Genomic DNA, 22892 nt, shown 5'->3' on the forward strand with positions numbered 1-22892 from the left:
ATAAATATGCCATTAGATGATCTAATTTATTAATATGTACACATGAAACTACAAGTTTTCAAAAAAAAAACTAAAATGAACAAGAAATAAACTATTTATGCATAAGGACTCTCCCTACACAACACTTGTTCCACAGAACATCATCCTCTGCATATATCAACCAGGTAATCATTGCAAAAGATAGACAAGCAACATACAAACAAATAAACAAGTAAGCTAACTTAACAAAGAAATCAATCATACCAATCAAACAAGTTAAAATATCACAATTTAACTCTTACATCAAGGAAAACTTAAATATATAAATAGATCTACACTTGATTATTTGGATACATATGTATTGTTATCAAACCATAGGAGATCATGTCATATAGTGATCTACCCAAGCTATCACACAAGATTAGTCTGTTTATCACTTATGGTCAAAGAACACTAAACCATAAATTAGGACCTCCTATTACTCCTCACCACGTAACTCATCCTTCTCTACTTGAAATTGGATAGTTATTGAAGCTTCAGGATAACCCCAAAACTAAGTCCATATATCAATACATACACCACTTGAATCTCCCACGAGAATTTCCCCTTGGAATCCTCTTCACATCATACTTTAACCATATAATTAATCTTGTTGCCAACCAAAATAAATCATTGCATTTCACTCAACAAGTATTCGATCATTACAATATATCATGTCTAAACAAGAAATCAAAAGCAAAGAAAACAAGCAACATGACATGCATCTAGGCACCCAATGCCAACCTAGCTCACCTAGCAAGGCATCTCCTCGCCCAACGAATTAACAAGGATTAAAGTGCAGAACTGCAGTGGAGAGGGGGCGCTCAACGTCCCTAAGTGCATTTGCTCTCAGGTTTAGGTTCGCTCAGCACCCAAAGAGAGCGCCCAGAGTTTGGGAGCCCAGTGGCTCACTGTTTTGGAAACGTTAAGTGCCACACAAGGTTACTCAACACTATACCATATGACACTTTGAAACTAGCTTTTGTTGTCCCCAATACCTATCCAAATGACCAAATCCTAGACATTAGAGTTGATCCAAAACATGGATCATAATTCATCAAAACTTAATCTAGAAACCTCTAGACTTGACTCTCACGTGTTTCATTTCATCACAACCCAAAACAATAGTTAATTACTCCATTGAATAACAACTCATCATACAAAAATTCATCAAGAAGCAATCATCATTTAGCAAGCATATCAATACATAAATAATCAATTTCCATCCACAGATCATCTAACAACAAATCAGTGCATATCATTAAAGATTCATCAATTAAAGAACAATTTTCACCACTTTGCAATCATGAACACAAACTTGAAATCTCTAGATGAATTTTTAAAAGATGTATATTGGTTAGCTTTCCTTACCTTATAGAGGACCTAATTGCTCTACAAGAGCTAAGACGGCTCCACCAGTTCAAGGAACTTTATGTGCACCTACAACTCACAGAAACATGATTAGGGTATACCGTTAGAAACACTGATCAACATAGAGCCTTATAGAAGACTCAGATGACACATGCAAAAACACTACCTTAAGAAACAAGACAGACCAAAGAAAAAGAGTAGAAACTAACTTACTCTTTTGGAGAAACTGATTGGATAGACTTGAAGATCTTATCACTGTGAACACTCAGGTGATCTTTGATCTTCAAACAAATGAATAGGAGAAGAACTCCTACAGAGAAGTCAGAAAACTCTAGAAAAGTTATTTTAATAGAGATTGTGTTTTTTAAAATAATGAAATTCGTTTATAACTAAATTATTTTTATTAGTCTCACTATTTTTAAACTACTATCACTTCTAAAATATCATTTTCTAAGTATTTACAAAGTCTATTTCCTATAACATTTGTATGGAAAACTATATTTTATTGTTCTTTTTTCATACTCTTTTATATTTTTATGTCTTTCATGCTTTTCGCTACTTAGAATTTTCTACGCTCTAAAGTAAACAAGGCATAAATGTTAAACTAAAAGTGTTGTTGCCCTTCTACAAGAATAAATATAATTTACACAAATATATAAAACTATCAATTTTATTATTATTTTAGTATGTATATTTTCTTGGTTTAATAGGTTCGGAGGTCCCTATATTTGCGGGTTCGTTTCAATTGGGTCCTCTAATTTTGGAAGTGATCAATTGGGTCTCTAATTTTGGTCAATTTGATTCAATAATAGCATTTTCGTTAAATATAGATGGCATCCAGGTGGCACCATTTGAGTTGTATAGATGAATTTTTAACATTTTTAATTGTTAAATATATTAATAAATGAAAATATAATTAGAAATTATTAAAAATATTAAATTAGGCCGGTGGTGGGGACTCAATTGATCACTTCCAAAATTGAAGGACCCAATTGAAATGAACCCGCAAATATAGGGACTTCCGAACCTATTAAACCTATTTTCTTATAATTTGTTTATTATGATAACATTCTTTATTTTATTCAAATCATTGTTTTGATAATTACTTTTTAAGATAAATTAAGCATGTTTTTAGTCTCTAAATTTAAACGCAGGATTGAAATTTGTCATTGTTCCAATATTTGATATATTTTGGTCCTCAAATTTTAAAAAGGGTTAAATACTCTTTTGGTCTTTATTTTTGTCCATTTGTTTAATGTGAGGCTATTTTTTTCGAGTGTTTAATGTAGTACTAATTTTTGTAATTTATGTTCAATTTGGTATTTTTTCATAACATCGTCTAAATCGTTAATGACATATTGTACACATGAGCAGTGTTTGAATGAATTGTTGGATTATTGCTTACGTGATCGTCCTGCACAATTTCTTACATGGTCATGCAATTTTGCTCTGTTTCTCCACCACCATGAATGCAATCACCATTAGAGTCATCACTGGAGCATCTTCGTTCCTTCATCACTATGACACATCAGAATCCACCACCATTGCGAGTGCAGCACCAGTAGGGAGGAATCACGAACTATCTCGCACCTTCAACGCAAAATGTGAATCCATCTTCTTAAAACCCCAAATCGCAAACCACACCTAGCATAGATCCAGAATCACTCACAAAATTAAGGTTTATATGATGGGGTGTCACAGTTTGTGCTTGCAATTTCAAAGTTTGTTTTGATTTGGGTGGCGCAATTTAGGGCTTTCATTATGTGAGACTATCATTAGGGTTTGTTGGTTCGTTCCTCATTCTTGCAGTAGTTAGTCTTTGTTGTTTGCGATACTTGCATGTTTGTGGCCTCATTGCAAATTTATGGTGTGCATTGTGCATTGGATTTGCATTTTGATTTAGATGCTCGTGATTTCAAAAATTTGTTCGATTGTTATCACGAAGGGAACACTGCAGCATGGATCTACATATGTGGTTGATAGCTTGTTGTGGTTCATGATGGCTCGCGATTTGGGATTTTCGTGGAGGAATGATGGTTCAATAGATTTTGCTGGTGTAGCACCACTAGTACAAAAATCGCATACAATGTCGAATATTTTGGGCTTTTAATGGTGAATTTGTGAGCGTCGTCATATCAGGAGACGTTAAATTGACGTCAAATTTAAAAAATTCAACGTTAAATTAACTTCAAAATTTGTCAATATACGACGTTAAATTAACGTCAAAATTTGTCAATATACGACGTTAACTTAATGTCAAATTTTTCAATATACGGTGTTAATTAATTTTTTTTGTTTTTTTAATTAATTGTGATCCTTTTTACAACTCTACGAGACTTAAAAAGAAAAAAAAACAACTAATTTCAGTTTTTGATATTTTATAAAGCAAGAACTATGAACGTGTAGTGTAATATCAACAACAAACAACAATAACCAACAACAAACAAGTTCAATCAAACAACAACAAGTTCAACCAAACAACAACAAACAAGTTCAACAAGAAAAAACGCAACAAACAAGTTCAACAAACAAATTTTTCAAAACGAAAACGAAAACTAACCTTCAAAAGGTGGGTTCGTCGAAATAAAGTGTCGTCACCAATGACAGAGAAAGCATAATGCACCTATGAAGGACAACAACACGAAAATAATCGGTCAAAACAAACAAAAATCATACATAAAGTAGTTAATTAACATGCATTTGTATCAAATGAAAGAAAAAATATATGTGATGGTCGTCAAACTTTGTTCGAGAAAAGTTTTAGAAGAGAAGAGGGTTTCGCGCGCTAAGATAAAGTAAATGAATTTTCAATCTTCCGCTCAAATTTTTATTGAATTCACTAACATTTTAACGTCTAACGTTGGGAAATTCGACGTTTTATATCCTTTTACGTCAAATTACAATTCTGAACGACGTTTAATAATTGCATTTATTTACAAAAAGGTCACCGATCATTTTTAACATTGACTATTCAGTAGTTTGACGTTGAAAGTTTGACGTTATATGTTGTTTTGTACTAGTGCACTATGAACAAATATTATGGCTGAAAGCATGAAGAAGATGGAGATTTGTGGTGGTTGGTGTCGTGAATGGGTGATTGTTGGTGTCAACGGGTGACAGTAAAGGTGTGACCAATAGTGGTGTCACGGTGGCTGACGACATGGAAGAGGTCATGGCGATTATGTCAGAAAAAATGGAACAGGTCATTCAAACAATAATCACATGTACAGTCTGCGGTTAACGATTTTAACAACATCATAAAAAAGATTAAATTGAACACAATTAACCAAAATTGGGACCATATACTAAAAAAGATGAGTCTCACATTGAACAAAACCGACGAAAATAGGGACCAAAATAGTATTTAAGTTTTTTTAAAAAAATGGATATAATTTTTTTAAGTCAATGAAATCAATTTCTTTTACGTATTAAATTGTATTACAAGTTAACTTTTAAATTAGAATGTATCAAAATTAGAATGTATCAAATTATATAAATAACTCAAATATCAATTGAATCACAATTAATAGTTATAAAAAGATTAATGTTACTGTATCCATTTATTTTTAAAATTTTAAAAACATAGAAACGAATTACAAATATAAATTTAAGACTAAAAGATTACTTATTTTTTATTAAATAAAAATATAAAAACGTTGGAAATATATTCTCGCTTATTTAGGTCAACCAAGTATGATTTTATAGAAAAAATCAACTCACAAGATTATTTTATACGAAAATTATGAGACACTTCATTAAAGTTCTTTTCTTCATTGACTAAATTATGGGACATATGTAAAGTTGACGAGACCTTTATCTCTTTGTTTTTTAAATCATTGGAGAATACTTATTTTATTGAATTTAAAAACAAATTACGCGGTGAAACGACAGAAATATAACTAATGTAATAAAACTTTGCAATATATTCTACAATAAAGAAAAAAAATTACTTAGTAATTTATTTCAATATTTAGATCTTTACTATATATATTATTATTATTATTATTATTTAACTCAATTAAGTATCTGCTTTTTAAAAAAGATTATTTTTTTTACTAAGAAAGTTTAATTTTTTTATCAAAAAAAATTAATAATTTTTTTTCTTAAATTAGTATTTATGTGTTGTTTGAAAGTATTAAGTGTCTATATCAAAAAGTGAATTACCTTTCAAAAAATGTCATATGTTAAAATTAAAGAAGTTTTAATATAAAAAATTACTTACATTTTAATACATTACAAACCTAAATTTTAATAAGTATAACTTCAAAAAATAGTATTAATGTCAATTTAACATAATAAATCACATGGAGTCTTTTCACAGAAATAAAAACTTAATTAAGCAAAAAAAGAAATATAAATATCAAATCAAATATATATTTATAGAAAATAAATTATTAATTAAAAATAAAACAGAAGAATGAACTATAAAATGTATGCCTAGTTAAATATTATACTCCTTTATATTAAGGATTTTACAATTCTTTTCAGTTTTCTACAAATTTTATAATATAAATTTTTGAAGTAATTATATATAAAAATTCTAAAAATGTCAAAATATACTCCTTCACTTCATCAACACTTAATAAATGTAAAAATAGATTTGAATTTATAATTAATTCGATTCACTGCAAGTTGAATTGAAGTTAAATGTAGGTCAAATTAACTTTTGTATTAAACCGATTCAACCCGAGTTAGAGATACATTGACCCATAATTTACTACAAAAATTAACTCTTTTTTAATTTTTTTTATTGTAGTTGTTAATTGTTTGTAATTATGCATTTTAAAATTTCAACTCATTAATAGTATAATAGTACGTAGTGAAATAATAAATATTTTAATTATGTTTCTATAGATATATGGTTAAAACCAATTTACTTTTATTTTAAAAACTAAATTTTCTGAAAATTTACAAATCAACACTTCCTATTTAATGATGTTTTTAATTTATCTTATAACAAAAAATAATATAATTTTTAATATAATAATAATAGGAAAAAATGAATATGTCATGACATTTTTGGTGTCATACGTCAGGTAAATGACGTCGTTTGGTTTTAAACGTATTGAAATTGATTTATACTGACTCCGAAAATATTAAAATAAAAGCAAGTTGTCAATACAATAATTCCGAGCCTAATTAAGGGACAGAAGAAAGACAAAAACAAATATGGATATTATTATTTTTATTCAAAAACAATGAATTAAACAGAAATGGAAGATTCTTAGTTTGCAAGAATTGAATTAAAAGTATATATTTTTTGAAATTTGTAAACTATTAGCAGTAAAAAAATTAAATTATGATTATAAAGTAAAGAGAGATAAAAAAGTCATTTAGTCTAAATCATTTTGCAAAGAAGGAATTTTGTTCTAATGTTTATAAACAAGATTAATTATTCCATCAACCACCAACATTTTTTAAACCCACGTTTCTCATGTCTTTTATTGTTTGGTTTCTAATTTAAGTGGTAACTTTCTTGTTTTGCGTTGATTTGAAAAACCTCGTATAAATTAAGAATATCTGAGTAGGTGGAGCGGGTGGTTGAGATTAATTGGGTTAATTTGGAGTATTATATGATTATAATATGAGAAAACAAAACAACTACAATCTACATCACAACTTCGTTAGTGATGTTGCATCATCTCTCGTATGAAAGGCAAAACAAAATCTCCTCAACTTATACAATCCTGCATTATTTCTTTGACAGAAATCACAATAATCCTTCATTATTCTAAAGTAAAATAAATGAAGTGAACTTCTTTTTAGAATTTAAAATAATTAAGTTTTAAAGAAATATGTTCTTTATATAATATATAATGATAATAAGTTTTAAACTTAATTAAGTCTCACATTCCTCCTAAATGGAAGTATGTTTAGTTAAGTTTTTATTTTTATTTTTTGTTATATTAAATATTCAAAAATTTATGTTTTTTAATGGAGTAATTCATTAATTTTTTTCGTTAATTGAATGATATGTTTCTTATCTTGCCTTATTTATAATAAAAGACATAATATTTTGTAGTTAATGTTAAATGATATGATGATCAATATAAAATCAACTGATTTTTATTAGTAATTGAAAACGTATTAAAAAACAAGAATGATTTAATTGATGATGGTGACAAAGATAATCATAATAAGTGATAATATAGAAATTATTAGGAAGATGACAACCTTATTATTTACAACATTTTCAATTAAAATAATAAAAGTTATTTATCATTTTATATTAATCACGATATTATTTTTATATTGTATGATGTATAATCTAACTGTGTATATAACCGCGATATCACAATTTTTAATAGGTAGAAACATATAACCAAAATGACGTAAGATAGTATTAATGTCACACAATTAACAAACAAATTTAAACACACAAACTTAACAAAAGTATATAAGAATTAAGTACTCAACAACAAAAAAATTAATAAAAACTTTAAAAATATCCAAATTTATCATAAACATAATTTTAATTAAGTCTATGTTTTAGAATAAAAAGATATCATGTTTTCAAAACCATTCAAATATCATTTACATACACAGAAAACAATATATATACATATTTTAAACAACTTATACTACGAATGTTAAAATATTCATTTGATGGACACACACAACACACACACTGTGTAAAGGATGAAACTTCGAATAGAAATAACAATAAATGAATTATAGTTGTGCACTTTTATCACCCTTCCCCACTCTGCCAAAAACCACGTAATTTATACCTGAAGAACCAATGCCAAATTGATCAATTTCTACGATATCCCAGTATTCCAAATTGATCAATTCAACTAACTTGATAATTCAAATAATTTAATAGTTCAATATATGTTCAATCAAACATGGCATAGATAATACAATTTATGAAACATGAGCTGACACCTCCAAAACATGGAAATAATTTCTTTTTCTTCTAGAGCTAATGGTCAAAGAACCTCGGTACCTCAGTCAACTATCACATTTTCAACTACGTATTCCAATATATTCAAGGACAATTGCAAGGCCAATATGCCACCAACCCAAAATATTATACATAAAGATAAAACTGGCCAACTTCTACCATTAGTAGAAAAGAATCTACAGTCTTGTTGACTCGTTGGAGAGAAAAGCTAGTTCAGTAGTAAGACGGAGCAAGGCATTCATCAACCATATCCAGAAGGTTTGGGTTTTCCAGTGCAGCTGCTACACGTTCTTTATCATTTAATTGTTTGTTAACTGCATATGTATTTGTGATAAAAAAAATTTAAATTGCAATGGTATTTGTGTCCAGTCATGATCAAAGATTTATAAAGAGAATTCTAAAAATGTCACGGGAAATCTAAACAAATTATTGACTTAAGCCGGCAAAGTGCCCTTGTTAAAGGGAGGGGCCTCCGAGGATTGTTGTTTGAGTAAAACAGATAATCATCAAATAAAATTAAACAACACAACACCTCATTCTTTCAACCAAAAAAGTTTAAATCCAAGAAAGGTGTTGTCACAGGTCTGTCAATAGCATTCATTACTCGAAGAAAGAAATGGAATGGCCAATCATCTAAGTAGTAAGACGTAGATCAATACTGAATGCTTCAGTAAACAGTTTAAGCAGTAAGTATAGGTGCATTAATTGAAGTAACACAACCTGATCCACAGGGAGCGAAAAAAGTAAGAAAGTTTTACCTGCAGCTTCAGTTGCATGAGATCCAGGTGCTACTCTGATATCCACCTGACCGGAATCAATAAGTCAAAATAAATAACATTATCACAAAGGGTTCAAAGATCAGCCGAATATTTGGTTTAATTAGCAATTTCTGTAAATAATATTTTCAACTGACACACACAGAGTACCATGGAAGCATAGATTATGATTTATAAACACCATCATACAATTGGGTAACAATACAAAAATGTTGCAGTCTAAATCATGGTTAAGATGTCAAATAGTATTGCACAGGAGCCAGCATGTGCTCCTCTTAAATTCTAGCTATGTAACACCAGTAAATCTTATTTAAGAGAGTATTAGCAAAACAAAAGGATGTTATGAATATACATGGCATCAGTCAAGAGTAGAAGGTTTGACCCTCCCGGACCCCTTTAGGGTAGAGTTTTAGGAAGCAGCTACAAAAAGATTAAACCCTACCACATGTCAACCAGATTTTGAAGAAATACATGGAAAGCCCGTCCTATTTTATTTTTTAATTCAATTCACTTGTATATTTTTCAACTAAACCATATAAAGTACATTTTAATAGGAAAAATACATAAAAAGATACTTGGTGATTGGTCAGTCATGGACCCACATCTGGAAACAACCTCTTCGTATATCCAAGGGGAAGGTAGATACAATGACCATCTCCCATACTTTCATGAACCAATGAACTTTTGACACTAGGTTACTTCAGTTCGGTTATTCAAATAATATATAAAAAACATCAAGAATCTTGTGAAAGTAAGAAACTTAAGAAGTAAGAACTAAAACTTCTTTTTAGCAAAATGTGCGATTTCAACTTTATTATAACTCTAAAAAAATTATTATTTAACTATTTTCAATGATTATGACAAATGTCAGAAAAATAAAACCATAATTGATAACTCTATTTCTCTGGACGATGAGTTCACTACAATATCTGCTGCAATATACAGAGAATCTTTCGGCACACATAATGTTGTCCAGCAGAGAGAGATGTTGTTGGCTCCGGGGAGTTTTGGGATAGACAAGTGGTATGTTGTCCAGTTTGAATTTGGAGGGGTGTTTTGTCTATGCTTCTTCAGTTGTCTTTGATGGTGGCAGATGAAGAAAATGAAATGAGAATGCTTCAATGTGGTACAAGCCTTTAAGGAGTATTATGTGAAGAACAACGGAGTGGACACCTGTATTGAATTAGGTGCATCGTTTGCCTTCAATACAAAATTCTAATTCTTGCAGTGCAGCTGGTAAGTTTGGACTTGCTGTCATGGTGGGCTGATGGCATGGCTGGATGAGGTTGGGATGGATTGAGTCTAAAGAACAAATTGTGAGAGGTTCCTGGTGTTTGGAAGGTGCAAAGGCTTGGAAGGTGCCTAATGTTTGGAAGGGGCACAAATTGGGTCAAGCCTTTTTGGTACAGTGCTGTGTCCTTGGCAAGTGCTAAGCTTAGTCTGTAGCCTCTTACATTTTGGCTTTAACTTATCAATATTATTTGGTTTTTCTTGTATCATGGTACTACCGGTACTTCTTTATCAATTTGATGGTCCTTTGCTAATTATAGAAAGAAAAAAACACCAAACTAGTGCCTGCCTTTACAAATTGAGAAGAACACGCCCAATCAAAGCACTTTCTTTCCATCAAAATTGGGTTGGAATCAAACAAGTACCCACGGGCTCAAATTCAATTACCATTTCTTATGAATCAAGAAAAGATTATCACAGACTAATCGAAACCTAAACCCTAAATATTACATAAATATCTAGCATAGAGATCAAGCTTAGGTTCCAGAGCGTTTAGCAAGTGCTCTCTAATGGTTTATTAGATGTTTTGTGGCTTTCACTTTCAGCTCATGGATTATTTTAAAGGTCTATGATAAGTAGACCTTTATCTGCTATGGAAAGGTGATCCTCTGAACAGAGTTATCTTGATTCTGCTTTAGGAGGATTTCTGATCCACCTGCTATTTATTATTTCCACCTCCAGTAGATACGTAAATGTGTTCTGCCAGTTCTACAGAACAAAGGAAACAAAATTTTAAACTAGATACGTAAATGTGTTCTGCCACTATTGTAATGTATCCTGCACAATTAGTATTGATTATTTTGTAAGGTAGAGATCATTCAAAAAAGAACATGGGAGTTAAAACAATTGCACATTGTGCAATATCGATCATTCAGATTCACTAACAACTTTGTCGGCATCATATCATAAATCATCATTGCAAATAAGTAATCCATTAGTATTTTTAATCTCTCTCTACTTAGTATAAGCAATCTGAGTTAAAAAAAGTATGTTTCCTTAAAGTTGGTTTACTGAATGTCCATGGGCACAGTATGAACACATCAAATACACCATATGAATTATTTTAAATTTCTTAAAAAATAGATTACTGAATACTGCATTTTTCTTCTATACGTAATTTTACCACATGCCCATGGGCACACAGTAGAAAGCTCTTCTATTAATTATATAACAAAATAACTATCAATATATTTTTTCTCTCCAACTCCAACTAATCACATCAACTTATTGAACACGTAAAAGTGGAGAATACCTTGTACCGTGAAGGCAAGCTTCTCATGAGCTTGACACGTAAGCATAGACCTATAATTGTTGCCATACTACAATGTTCCACTGTTGGAGTAAATGTAATCCTGGTAAAAAACCCAGTCACCATCCAATCAAATAAGGAAATTAACATTACATATACTGATTAAGTGTGAATAAAAAAGTCTAGAAACTTAATAAATGAATATACATAATAATAATAACAACAATAATAAATACCTAACATAATTTCGCTGGTCATCAACTTCAACTGCTTCCTCCGTGATCACCTTAAGCTCTTCCAAGGAGTATGGGTGCTCAGGGTCCTTTATATCTCTTATATGATGTGAGAATGTTAAGAAAATATGCAGTTACAATTATCAAAATTTCTTTAATTTTCCAAGTAACTATTGAAAAAAATATGAAATTTATAAAAGGATATCAAAAATCTCTTGTTGGTCAATTGGTTCAGCAGCATACTCATCTTGGAGAGCAGTTAGAGAAGTTCGAGTTCGACGCTCTTTCTTTTCATATATGATAGGATTCGCATTGATTAACCCAGATACCATTTTGGCTAAGAGTTGCAACTTGCTAGGTTAGGGAAACAATAAGACTAACGTAGTTTTAACTTGAATTTATCAATTTATTATCACAACACTGACAAATATGATAGCTGGGTCCTGGAAGGAAGGAATCTCAAGGTTCTGATTGAGCCTCTTTTATGCTGCATTCAGAAAAAAATATACTATAAAATTGATCCTGGAATTTAAAAATAATAATATGATTATGCAGACACATCATCACAGTTTGGTCTGGTATAGAAAATCAAACTGAACCAAGCCACTGGTAAAATTTAGCATTTCCATTACCACAAGCGCCATATCAGTAAAGCACACATGGACTGAATAAATCATGAAAAGAAATCTTAGTTTTCATGTTTCTTGGAACAAAGCTTTTCTAGTAAAGTTCTCTCCCTGATATGAAGAAGTTGTTAAGGGTGGGCATGGTTAAAACTGAACCGAAGCATTACATTAGATTAATTTGGTTATCAGAAGCTAAACTGCTTGTAATGGTTCATAAGCGGTTTGGATTCAATGAATTTTTTCAGAATCATATTAATTTCAAACCAGCTCTAAAACAGTTAAAACAACATTTTAACTAAATCAGTTTTTAAATTGTGAAACCAAACCAAAGGAGTGACCAGTATAAGCTGTTCTATGGGGAAATGCCCCTAGAACTATCTACTTATGTTGAAATAATTTACCAAACTCAATCCCACAAAACCGGCTTATAGGATGAGGTTTGCACCCACTTATAAACTACGAATTGGCCTTATCTCTAGTCGATGTAGGACTTCCAACACCCCCCTCACGCTGAGGTATATACATCTCGAGCGTGGGATTAGACATTTTTAATGAGTGGTCCGATAGCGGCCCGATAGCGGGTGGAACAATATGCCCAGCAAACAACAAATATCGCTAGGATAGGCTCTAACCATGACTATGATACCATGTTAGAAGTGGACTTTAAGCTTAACTCAACCCCACAAAACCGGCTTGCAGGTGAAGTTTGCACCCACTTATATACACTGAATTGGTCTTATCTCTAATCGATGTGGGACTTCCAACACATGTAATGACAGAGAGAGATAAATGTCTAAAGCTAAACTAGTTGGCTGAATGTATATTATTTATTGCACATAAAAACAAGAAAAATAACTGGTTGGTTCATTTGCAATTCTTAGTCTGTTACAGGGATCAACAAGATTTTTCTTTTGACAACAGAGAGCAACTAGGTTCACAACTTGATCACCCATCTCTGTCCCTCATTCTTCTTTCCCATTGGGATTTTATTCTCTTATTTCATATAGTTCTTCTCGATTAATAATTTGATTGAGTTAATTTCTTATCTAAATCAGCGAATGTTGTTTGGTAAACACCAATTACAGTCATACCCATGAATTATGTAAATAGGTTTAATTTTCACTTTTTCATAACAATCCTTGACAAAGAACTGAACTGCACTACTGCAGTCTAAATGTTTGTAAAGATTTGCTTTGCTTTAGATGGAGAGTCGGCTACACCTTTACTCATTCACGGATCATATTCTTCTAAAAATATTGAGTGAGAATCATAACACATGCTAGGAAGAAAATTTAATATTAATCATGCATACACTGACATCATATTGCAAAGAGCTACCCAATAATTTTATCAGTATGCATAGTTTTGTCTTCCTGCAAAAACATATTTTTTGACCTTGAAAACTGCTCAGGAAAACATGACACCTTCCAAGTGAATGTTAAACGTAGATAATAAGTGCACTCCCCCCTCACCCCAGCTTTGAGGGATTACTTGAGATTTAGCATACACCAACTAATCTAATTATTCACTAAGTGACAAAGAAACCTGTTAGTTGCCACTTTCCATTCAAATAAAAGCATTATTTCCTTGCAAAATTACCCCCAAGAAACTCTTTACCAGCACGCCTCTCAATATTATATGGTGAGGGTTACCCTTACCATTATAACCTATTTGTCCCAAACTTGGCAAACATAAATAGTTAAATTACATTTATTCATCGATGGAGAAAGAAAAAATAGTAAAAACCCAATAGTATATGGATTGTACTCAGTGGGCATAAAAATTTAAAACATGGCACAAAGAGGGATAAAGTTTCTTTCTTTCTCGAATTTCCAATATCATCAGGCACGAGCAATGCTCGTGACCTTTTCTTATTATCCAACCTAAGAGGGATAACAGACCACAGGGTTTCATGAGACCATAACCAATAACAAAAATCTTACCCCGTATCCCTACTCCTCTCATTTTATACACAAACCAACACACAATGAATTTTTCATCCTCAAGCAACTTAACAACGTCTACGTGAAAATTAAGGAATCCAGTTTACCGTAATATTGAAACTTGCAACTGTGACAACGCAACCGAATGTCTTAAGAATGAAATTGTGTGAAAAATCATAGCTGATGGTATTAGAGTTGAGCAAGGTTCTTACCTTTTCTCTAAAAGAAATGAGAAGCTAGGGTTTCCAAACTTGTGGCTTCGATCTTGGAAACGGTGATTGGTTGAGGAAGATAACTCACGAACCCGCCGCTATTATGATGATGATTCAAGGAAACACGATTATAAGGTTAAATAAACTAAAATATGCATCACAGGATTCAATTCAACGTGGATAAAAAACAAGAATTCACTCCAATAACCTTTGAACAAATATATTTCGATGAATGGTTAAACCAGAGAAAATGTTTTTTAATAAATAATTAACAATATATGTTCTTTCTCTATCTTTTAAATATTCGAATTTAAATCTGTAAAAACAACAATTTTGTTTTACTATTTTCTCCATAAATTTGAAAAAAAAAATAACATTCAAAATAGAAAAAAAGTCAAAAAGTATCTTTAATATAATAAGAATATTCTCGAAATATCAGGCCAAGCAAAAAATGTTTTAGTTACTTTCAAAAATATCAATATAGTTTTCAACAAATTTTAGTTGACAATGGATGATGAATAATACCTTTGTCTCTCCTCTTCTATTAAAATTTACATTTTCTTTTGCAAAATTTTGTTATATCTTTTACTTGTTTTTTTCTAAAATTATTATACAATTATTATCCCTTAAGAGATGAATCAGGAGTGTCGAAATGAGTTAATATGATCACACGAAATTCACCAATTTGATTTATTATGGATTAATAGATTGATTTGAATAATATTTTTTAATTTATTTATATATTTATTATAAAATAATAAAAATAAATTAGTTTGATTTATTTTTTTATAATATTAAATTTTACTAATTCTTTAAATATTATTATAAAAATAATAATTAAAAATTGAATATCAACATATATAACTTAACCAATAAATAAATTAAATATCCAAATTATTTAGATGTTTAATAATATTTTAATATTTAAAAAAATTAAATTATGAATTTATATAATTATAAATAGTAAATAATTATAATAAAAATCTATTAAAGATAATAAATTAATTAATAAAATATAGTTGTTAATAAGTTACAAATTAATATATTTTTAACTCACTTCAAATCTATTTAACTTATGATATAAATGAATCGATTTAATTAAATCCACAGTTTAATTTCTTTTTTTTTTCAAACTGATCGATTCAAACCTTCAATGAGTCATGTCGGTCAGAACCAATTTTGACATCTAAATGCAAGTATTTCATTGTCTTAATTTTTATATTAAAAACTATAAAACAGTTCAACAATTTGATTTTAAAAATAAATATATTATCACGTGATAAAAGAAAAGAAAAGAAAATAGAGAATTGTTTTTGACTCAGACAGACACCTACGTTAATATTTGTGGTAGCCGTGTTCTTCTCCCCATCTCAAAATTTCGGCGGTGTTCCTCTTCCATCTTCTCCAACCCAACAATTTCCACATCCAACACCCAATTTCCAAATTTCATCACACCATCTAAGGTAATCACTCTCACATCATTCTTCATCCTCCCTCACCTTCATACACCTTTTCCATGTTCTATTTTCTGCAACAATTTCGGGACTCAATAGTTACCCCATGTTTAGGGATTTTCTCTCTTATTATTCCTGTTTTCCCAATACTTCCATGTGTATCTCGCTACAAATTTCTGAAACGGCTTTGAAACCAACCAGATTATTTTATTCCTGGGTGAATTTTGAAAATCCTCATGTATTTTGTATTTATTCAATCAATTGGTGTTATCACGAGCAAACTGCTTTAACGACCAGCTAACAAAACCGTTGCTTGTTCCTTGGCCTTCGCTTCTTCTCTGCTACGTATTACAGCCCTAATCGTAGGGGCGCGAAAGCTACAATTCTGAAAATGCAGGTTTCGAGTGCTATCAGTGACGTTTTGGTTGTGCTTCCGCCTTCTGCATCTCTCAGACTACCGGAATTTCGCCACTTGCATGCTTTTGCCGTTTCTGATGCCAAGGGTTTTCTTTCTGGTGGATTTCTTAAAGTAAGCTTTTTGTGTTTTACCTTTTTCTTTATTGTTATGTACGCTTTTTCTTTTTTGTTATGTATACATATCATTAACATTAATATTTTAACTATACTGACACTGCCACAGTTCTTGTTCCATTTGGCTTCAAGCATGATTCCTGTATTCAATTTATTCTTTGTCTTGACTTATCTTTTTATTCCAATTTTTTCCTCTCCATTTAGTTTAATACTTCTACTTCTTTTGAAAGTGCCCCATTTTGCTCGCAGATGCATTCATTATTTCAGTGTCACTGCTTATATTCTTTAGTTTAATGCTTCTACTCAACATGTTATATTCTTTGCAGAGCTGTCCTTCGTCTTACAATCCCAAGCACTATAATGAATTCTACAATTTCCGAGCTAGAGGTTTAGTTGCAAGAGCATCAGCTAATTCAAGGGGCAATTCGGCGCCTTTTGCTCCTCTCCAATTTGAGTCACCAGTTGGTCAGCTTTTGGAACAAATTTCAAATACCCATCCACATCTACTGCCAGCGGCCATTGATCAGCAACTAGAGAATCTTCAGACTGCTAGAGATGCCCAGAAAGAATCGTCTACTTCACCTGATGATTCCCTTTACAAGTAAGTCTCGCAAGTTTTGTTTCATTTTTTCCGTTTGACTAGAAGTACCTACTTGATAGACAAAACTTGAGAATGTTCAAATACTTTTAGAACTATTCTAACAATATTAGGTTCATGGCATGTACAATATCTTGGAAGCTTTGGTTAAGAAATTCAAATTTTCAATTGCACTAACTAGATAGTGTACTGTGCTATTTGTAGACCCTTTCCTGCAACAAATGTCTTGTGAAAAAGATTTGCCTGCAGAGTTTTAACTTCCCTTTATAATATTTGTCGTTTTTGGTCTTTAATTTCTTCATTTTCTTGTTAAAAATACGTAAATAATTAATAAGTTCAAGCTTTAGTTGAATGAAATATAAGGCTGTGTTTTTAGATAAGCTACTCTGGAAGTCCATTTCTGTCTATTACATGACTGTTAAAGAAACCCTTAATTACACTAATGAGTAGCACAATATAAAAATATGAAATATTCATCGGTGAGTCCATATTTGCATTTTTGCATCCTTAGTTAGTGTATCACTCTTTATCACCCTTAATTTTTCTGTCAGCTACTTATATAATTTTTTTTCCAAAAACACCTGCATCATTATGCACACACAGATAAATAATTGCATGTGATGTGCGTTACTATTCATACACACATGATCACTGTCTGTCAACTTTGTGGTGCTAGCTCCTTATGTTTTCTTATAAACTGATAAAATAAAGGATGCTATTTGTTTATAAACTTGTTATTCCGAAAATGTATTTTTTTTTTTTGGTTGGGGAAGGCATGTAGTTGGTGCTGGTGATAGCTGCTACGAGAAGGTTTGCTATGGTTGTAAAGTTTTGCCGCCTATTTATTCACCTGTGTGAAGGTTGTTGTAGCCAGAAGATGATTCCTTTTTCGTGTTAGACTATTCTAAATGACAATATTCTAGGAAAAATTCTAGCTAACTGTTGGGATAAACTTAAATTTTAGGGTTTTATTAATAATTTTGATTAAATCTTATTTTATAAGTTTTTGGGTATAGTAATATTTAGTTTGATTTGATAGAGATAAAATAGGGACACGTAGTTATGATTTTCGGTTTATCTAGATACAATATTATTTTATGATAGATTAAGCAGATTTTATTGTTAAGATAGTTGATATTTTATTTTTATTCCTCGTAATATTGTAAGTGTTATGGCTATTTAAAACCCTTTCAGGAAAATATCAGAGTGCGTATATTGTGAGATTTTCCCAACAGTGGTATTAGAGCTTTATGCTCTGAGTACCGAGAGAGAGAAAAAGAGAGAGAGGAAAGAGTCAAACATCGTGAGAGAAAAGGTGAGTGCTTGATTTTTTGAGAAATGGCAAAGGTTGTCAATGGTATGAGTGTGCCACAATTGACGAGAAAAACCAATTATGATAATTGGTGCCTACAGATGAAGGCGTTATTGAGATCCCAAGACATTTGGGATATGGTGGAAGACGGGTACGTTGAACCTGATGCGGACGAACATCAGACGGTGGCACAGTTGACAGCATTGAAGAAAACTCGTGCAAGAGATGGGTCAGCATTATATTTCATCTACAATGCAGTAGATGAGTCGGGATTTGAAAAGATAGCGAATGCCAAATCAGCAAAGGAAGCCTGGGAGATATTGGAGGTTGCATATAAAGGTGACAACCGTGTTAGACAAGTCCGAATACAAGCTCTCAGAGGAGAGTTTGAACAGTTGAAGATGGAACCCAAAGAGCATATAACCGAGTACATAACTCGGGTGGAGAAGGTGGCCAACCAACTCGGTAGGAATGGAGAACAAATGCCATCTAGCCAGGTTGTGGGAAAAATTTTAGGATCTCTTACAAAAGATTTCGAAAGTATCGTGTGCACCATCGAAGAATCGAAGGACTTGTCGATTCTCACAGTGGATGAACTTGCTGGGTCATTAGAAGCCCACGAACAAAGGAGAAGGAGTTGGGATGATCAAGTTGAACCCGACGACCAAGCACTACAGGTACAGTTTGACTCGAATAAAACTCGGATTACTCAGAGCTGAGGTCCTGGTGGCAGAGGACGAGGTGGACGTGGCCGAGGTAATGATAATGAAGATCAAACCGGTCAGCAAAATTGGCATGACCGAGGACAAGGAAAAGGTCGAGGAGATCAGTCAAGAGTGGAGTGTTTTAAGTGTGGCAAGTACGGCCACTTTGCAAACGAGTGTAGGTCAACAAAGTGCTACAACTGTGGCAAGTTTGGTCATATTGCAAAGTATTGCAAGACCGAGACAAAGGGGGAGACGAATCTCGTTATTGAAGATGCAGAAGAAGATGTAGAAGAACTATTGTGGCAAAGAGCTCGGATACAGTAGACATGGAAAATTCCGTCTCAATATTGGATGAAGTGATCTCGGTAAAAGGTGTGACAAATGTGGAAAAGGAACTCAAACAAAAAGATGAAGAGATTCAGCGGATGGGGAGGCTTTTGGATGAAGCTAATGAAATTATGAATAAACAGAGGGTTGAGCTTGAGGAGTTGAAGAAGACGACTCCTGAAAAGGAAGAGAAAGCATCTAGCGTTATTGAACTAGATAAAAATAGGGAAGAAGATGAAGAAGAGATGAAGGATGATGGGATTTCTACCAACTCGGTATGGTATCTAGATACTGGAGCAAGCAATCATATGTGTGGGAAGGAGAACTTTTTTTATGAACTCACCAAGGTGGAGGCCAAATTTGTGTCTTTTGGAGATGACTCCAAGGTGGCCGTGAAATGGCGTGGAACAATTCGGTATATTCAGATTAATGGACGAGTTGGAGAGATTAGGGATGTTTATTATGTTCCGGAGTTGAAGGGCAATATTTTAAGCATGGGTCAGATAATTGAAAAAGGTAATTCAATTTTTATGAAAAATCAGGTTCTGTATTTAAAGGATAAGCATGGTCGTCTAACAACCTAGGTAAAAGCAAAGAAGAACCGATTGTATGAATTGGAGCTGAAAATCTTGGAGAGAAGATGCAAACCCGGAGTAGGATGATGCACATGGAAAGTCGAACGAAGGAAGGAAGAATTTAAGTTTATGGGAGAGTTTGTTGGGATAAACTTAAATTTTAGGGTTTTATTAATAATTTTGTTTAAATCTTATTTTATTAGTTTTTGGGTATAGTAATATTTAGTTTAATTTGATAGAGATAAAATAGGGACACTTAGTTATGATTTTCGGTTTATCTAGGTACAATATTATTTTATGATAGATTAAGCAGATTTTATTTTTAAGATAATTGATATTTTATTTTTATTCCTCGTAATATTGTAAGTGTTATGGCTATTTAAAGCCCTTCAATTATAATGAATAATAAGACTCAATTTCAGGAAAATATCAGAGTGCGTATATTGTGAGATTTTCCCAACACTAAGTACTTAATTTTTAGTACAATTTATTATACTAATTCTAGAGTCGTCAAGATGTTACAATATTCACTGGTACATCTAATTTCTTGTAGAATGAAAGTCTTCTAGAAATCTGAATCAAATTTTAACATAAACAAATGTTTAACTCACTTATAAAGATACTCTATCTCTTCTGTATCTCATGTTAACGCATACGGATTGGAAAATTGATACTCATAATGTTTCATGGTCGCAAATTTATAGCAATCATATATTTGCAGCAAATGGTGGCATATTTAGTTACTGCTAGTACAGAAGTGATAAATTTTTGTCAAATCTGAATTTTAGGAGGATAGCTGAAGTCAAAGAGAAAGAGAAGCGAACGACATTGGAAGAGATCATGTACTGCTCAATTGTGCATAAATTTTTAGAGAACAACATTTCAATGATTCCAAAACTAACAGCAACATCAGATCCAACTGGTCGAGTGGATTTATGGCCAAATCAAGAGCTGAAACTAGAAGCTGTGCATTCTCCAGAGGCATTCGAGATGATTCAGAGTCACTTATCTTTGGTACTAGGAGATCGGCTTGTGGGTCCCCTTCAGACAATTGTTCAGATTAGTAAAATTAAACTGGGAAAGCTGTATGCTGCTTCCATAATGTACGGATACTTTCTCAAACGAGTTGATGAACGGTTTCAACTTGAGAGGTCAATGGGAACCCTCCCCAAGGATTTGGGAAAGACTAAAAGTTTTGAGGAACCATCACCAGGTATCAAGCTTTGGGATCCTGATTCCTTGATCACAGTTCAGGATTACGACGATGACAGTTATAGTGATAGTGATTACATGGATACAGAAGGCAAATCTTTCAGACTAAGAGCTTATGTGATGCAGTTGGATGCAGAGACACTTCAGAGACTTGCTACTGTACGATCAAAGGAAGCTATATCATTGATTGAAAAGCAAACTCAGGCCCTGTTCGGAAGGCCTGATATCCGTGTGTCTGGTGATGGTTCAATTGAAACATCCAATGATGAATTGCTTTCACTCACTTTCTCTGGCTTGACCATGCTAGTTTTGGAAGCTGTTGCTTTTGGATCATTCCTCTGGGACAAGGAAAACTATGTTGAATCCAAGTACCCTTTTCTTAATGAGTAGACTAGATCACTGTACCATTAGATTATTTTTACTGTACCTTTTAGAATGTAAATTAATGCTTGGAACTTGGCGTTTTGGTCGTCAAAGAATTGTTTTCTATTCTTAACAGGAATGGTTCAATGTTATATAGAGCCTGAGAAAAACCACATGGACGTGGCAGTATATAGGAAAATGTACATTTAATATATAGGCAGGACAATAATATATGCAATGGATTTTGTAAATGTCTCAAACGAGTGAAATTTTCGTTTTTGGCTTATAATTGTTGAATTGTGGCCTGCAAGCTTGTTCAAAAAAAACCTGGCTGCATAAGGGCTAATCACAATGCCGGTGCTAATTTTGTTTGATTGGCATTTACCTTAATAAAAATTACATTAATGGACTATTATTTCGGTCTTTTAACTGTTCACATTAATAAACTTCATTTAATATTATCTCTTTTCTTCTTTTTGAAAAGAAATTTCTTTATTTATATTTTTCCGCCTTCTTTATATAATGAATTTTTTTGGTTTTCACAATTTTTAAATGGTTAACTGATTTGAATAAACTCAATGTAACGTGTTTGATTTAATTTTTTTTAACTAGAGTTTTAGTTTTGAATTAAAGCTCAAAATAAAAAGGTATGAAAAATTAGGAAGTTTTAGTTTTGTTCAGGAAAAATTATCATTTCAAATTACGGATGAAGGTCATTTCAAATTACGGATGAAGGTCATTTGGGTATATGAAATGGCTAACATTTCCAATTTAATGCATGAATGAAAATTAGTTTTAGTTCTTAAATGTTCAAAAATAGTTGTGTTTAGTCGTCAAGTTTTGTCCAAGTATTTTGTCATAGTTATAAATGTCGAAGTACTTATATTGACACTAAATTATTTTTTTAAGATAAAAAAAATATATATATATATATATATATATATATATATATATATATATATTTCGAGAAGGGTTATGATATCTCAAAAAAAATTACATACATAAAAATTAATATAAAAATAAATATGTATTTTTTAATTTTATTATATTTTATTTTCTTAAACTTTTATATTCTTAATAAATAAAATTTTAACATTCCAAATGTAACACCTTTAAAATACAGAGAAGAAATTCTATTTCTAGTACTCCTACATTATAAATATTTGAATATTTCGTTTATACTTTAGT

At 31.7% G+C, this 22892-nt stretch overlaps 2 protein-coding genes across 2 annotated transcripts; one reads left to right on the forward strand and one right to left on the reverse strand.

Moving 5' to 3' along the window:
• Window positions 1-8195: 8195 nt before the first annotated feature.
• Window positions 8196-14836, reverse strand: LOC108334870 (protein AE7). Its single transcript, XM_052869791.1, has 6 exons — window positions 14626-14836; window positions 12048-12331; window positions 11848-11951; window positions 11615-11714; window positions 9055-9100; window positions 8196-8610 (listed from the first exon to the last, which is right to left on the reverse strand). Exons 2-6 carry the CDS (start codon window positions 12174-12176, stop codon window positions 8510-8512), a joined length of 480 nt encoding a protein of 159 aa, XP_052725751.1. The 5' UTR covers window positions 12177-12331; window positions 14626-14836; the 3' UTR covers window positions 8196-8509.
• A 1115-nt stretch (window positions 14837-15951) lies between these two features.
• LOC108335997 (UV-B-induced protein At3g17800, chloroplastic) lies at window positions 15952-21877 on the forward strand. The gene is made up of 4 exons (XM_017572267.2): window positions 15952-16088; window positions 16434-16608; window positions 16937-17211; window positions 20918-21877. Exons 2-4 carry the CDS (start codon window positions 16471-16473, stop codon window positions 21729-21731), a joined length of 1227 nt encoding a protein of 408 aa, XP_017427756.1. The 5' UTR covers window positions 15952-16088; window positions 16434-16470; the 3' UTR covers window positions 21732-21877.
• Window positions 21878-22892: the final 1015 nt, after the last annotated feature.

This window comes from Vigna angularis, chromosome 10, assembly GCF_016808095.1.
Source record: "Vigna angularis cultivar LongXiaoDou No.4 chromosome 10, ASM1680809v1, whole genome shotgun sequence".
Classification (NCBI taxonomy): Eukaryota; Viridiplantae; Streptophyta; class Magnoliopsida; order Fabales; family Fabaceae; genus Vigna; species Vigna angularis.

Coding starts and splice junctions, on each gene's coding strand:
- LOC108335997 (XM_017572267.2), top strand. CDS start 16,471: ATGCAGGTTTCGAGTGCTATCAGTGACGTTTTGGTTGTGCTTCCGCCT. Junction 16,609..16,936: donor TTTCTGGTGGATTTCTTAAA/GTAAGCTTTTTG, acceptor TATTCTTTGCAG/AGCTGTCCTTCGTCTTACAA. Junction 17,212..20,917: donor CCTGATGATTCCCTTTACAA/GTAAGTCTCGCA, acceptor TCTGAATTTTAG/GAGGATAGCTGAAGTCAAAG.
- LOC108334870 (XM_052869791.1), bottom strand. CDS start 12,176: ATGGTATCTGGGTTAATCAATGCGAATCCTATCATATATGAAAAGAAA. Junction 9,101..11,614: donor GCTTGCCTTCACGGTACAAG/GTATTCTCCACT, acceptor GATTCCGGTCAG/GTGGATATCAGAGTAGCACC. Junction 8,611..9,054: donor TCATGCAACTGAAGCTGCAG/GTAAAACTTTCT, acceptor ATACATATGCAG/TTAACAAACAATTAAATGAT.